The sequence below is a fragment of the Antrostomus carolinensis genome, unplaced genomic scaffold (genome assembly GCF_000700745.2).
Source record: "Antrostomus carolinensis isolate BGI_N321 unplaced genomic scaffold, ASM70074v2 scaffold33925, whole genome shotgun sequence".
NCBI lineage: Eukaryota > Metazoa > Chordata > Aves > Caprimulgiformes > Caprimulgidae > Antrostomus > Antrostomus carolinensis.
Genome location: NW_010316337.1, coordinates 1 through 2,435, shown reverse-complemented (window position 1 = coordinate 2,435; position 2,435 = coordinate 1). Strand labels below are relative to the sequence as shown.

The 2,435-nt window shown below is 43.6% G+C and overlaps 1 protein-coding gene across 1 annotated transcript in view; it reads left to right on the top strand.

The window, feature by feature from the left end:
- The window catches only part of LOC104525177 (R3H and coiled-coil domain-containing protein 1), a gene marked incomplete at its 3' end in the record, with an annotated part of 5,807 nt that extends 3,710 nt beyond the window's left edge, over positions 1-2,097 (top strand). The window contains exons 4-5 of the mRNA XM_029085028.1: positions 559-731; positions 2,027-2,097. Coding sequence (XP_028940861.1) covers positions 559-731; positions 2,027-2,097 — 244 coding nt within the window. The remainder of the gene's footprint in view (positions 1-558; positions 732-2,026) is intronic.
- Positions 2,098-2,435: the final 338 nt, after the last annotated feature.

Genomic DNA, 2,435 nt, shown 5'->3' with positions numbered 1-2,435 from the left:
TGAACCTGTTGGCAGGAGTGTGGCTGCAGAAGTGGTTTGCGGGGACTGCGGTGGGGCCCTGGAGGGTTGCTCTTTGAAGTGAAACCTTGTCTGATTTATCTTTAATTATATATATATATAGGCAGGCTGAAAGAGTTGGGGCTGTTCAGCCTGGAGAAGAGAAGGCTCCGGGGAGATCTTATAGCGGCCTCCCAGTACCTGAAGGGGCTACAAGAAAGCTGGGGAAGGACTTTTCATAAGGGCAGTTAATGACAAAACAAGAGGAAATGGGTTTAAGCTGAAAGAGGGGAGATTTAGATGAGATATTAGGAAGAAGTTCTTCACTGTGAGGGTGGTGAGACAGTGTCCCAGGTTGGCCAGAGAAGTTGTGGCTGCTCCTCCCTGGAGGTGTTGAAGGCCAGGCTGGATGAGGCTTTGAGCAACCTGGTCTAGTGGAAGGTGTCCCTGCTGCTGGCAGGGGGGTTGGAACTAGATGATCTTTAAGGTCCCTTCCAACCCAAACCATTCTATGATTCTATGATATATATTTATTTATTTATTTTTTTTCCACATTCTCAGATTGTGGGTTATTTAACCGTGAAGGACATAAGCATTGAGAAGATCAACTTTGATTATTCCAGCTATGGAGATGCACAGCTCAGCGAGGGGGATTTTGGCCACGTAACTGAAATCTATGACTTCTCCCCGTCGCTGAAAACAGAAAACCTGTTGGAAGTGTTCTCTGACTTCCAGTGAGTACCCTTCTGAGAGCCTGAGCACATCAGGGGGACCAAGAGAGCAATATTCAGACTTGAATGCACAAAAGAATCTGATAAATTTTAGTTTTGTCTTCATGCCCTTATGTCTTACACCCTTTTCTGTGCCTTAAAGGACATTTTCCTGCAGTTTATGCATGATTTAAAACACGACCAGGGCTTCAGGGCTCTGTCATACGCACGCTTATCTACATGCAGATTTATTCCTACTGCTCTGGCTTCAGTGAGAATCTTTAAAAGGTGCTTTCTAGGAGCTTCTTTATTACTGTGTCGCGGTGCTTGAGTGAAATGATGTGCTTACATAAGTCTTTCAAGAAAAAGGATTCAGTCCTGCTGTTGGAGATAAGATTTATTGTGTAAATATGGGGAACAGAGCCTGGTGCATAAGGGAGTGACATTGGATTGAGTAGCAGGAGCAGAACGAAGTTCAGCTCTGCGTTAGTGATGAAGGCTGCTCGCCGCAGCTCTGAATGACTGTGTCACCGCTGCCAGAGCGTGCAGACACAGTGTCTGGAGGCACCTCTCCCTCTTTTCTTCCCACCATCCTCCTCCTCTCTTGATATACCTGGTGGTTTAATTATGAACACTTCACCTTTCTGGATCCCTCCAATTAAAAACCATGATTTACATTTTAAATAAGGTACTGTCTATTCTGTGTGTTTCCTCTAAGGTGTTATTTTTCCACTGGCTGTGAGAGTGAAACTGAGCTGAAAATTGACGGATCTAATCTGAGCTGTTGATTGTATTTGTATTTCCTGTGCTGCAGGAAAACCTCTGAACTCCCTGCTCCCAAACTCACATCTTCCACTGACGCTTTATTAGATTTTTTTTTTTTCACATCAGTCTCTTCCCCCTGAGCTTTTTGAACCACTTTTATAAATCACTTGCTTTTTATTGTAGATGTCTGAGCAATCAAGTGGTGTTTGTGAAGCACTATATAAATGGCAAAGAATATTTTTGTGTTCCAAGACAGTTCCTGAAATTGAGGCTGGGGTTTTTTTAGGGGAAAAGGAGAGTTTGTGATGGAAGCTGACAGGGTAGTTGTACATTGTGGCCTTGAAAGGGTCACATCTAATGTTCTTCTGTTCCTTCCTTTCCTTCTCTTTCTCCTCATGTAAAATGAGTCTAATGCTTTGAAAAGCACCAGCTGTCTACATAAAAACACCAAGTACACTTGATAACTCAAGGTGGCTGATGGGTTTTATTATGCAAGGGTTTTTTTTTTTTTCCTTCTTATTAATGAATATTATTCTATTTCCTTTTCACTTTAGCGACAGTGGTTTCAAAATCCAGTGGGTTGATGATACACACGCCCTGGGAATCTTCTCCAGCCCATCTACAGGTAGGGTGACTCGATTTCTGGCTGTGATGGAGGGGACCCAGTGGGGTTTCTCAGCTCTTGTGCTGTGCCCCTGTCCTGGCATGGTGGTTTGCAGTGTGCATCTGTTGAGTCTTGCACTTGGGCAAAGCTGTTGCCAAAGGTAGTTGTGGTTCATCACATCTTTCTGCCTGTGAGCTTCAAACTTGAAAGGCTCTGAAGGCTTGAGAAGCTGAATTACTGTGATGGTGTGTGGAAACTCTGCTTTGCAAGAACAACAGGTTTTTTAATTGGCTTGGATAATAACCAGGGCACCTTTTGTTTACTGAGCAACTCATGCTGCATTTCTAGAAATTAATCTT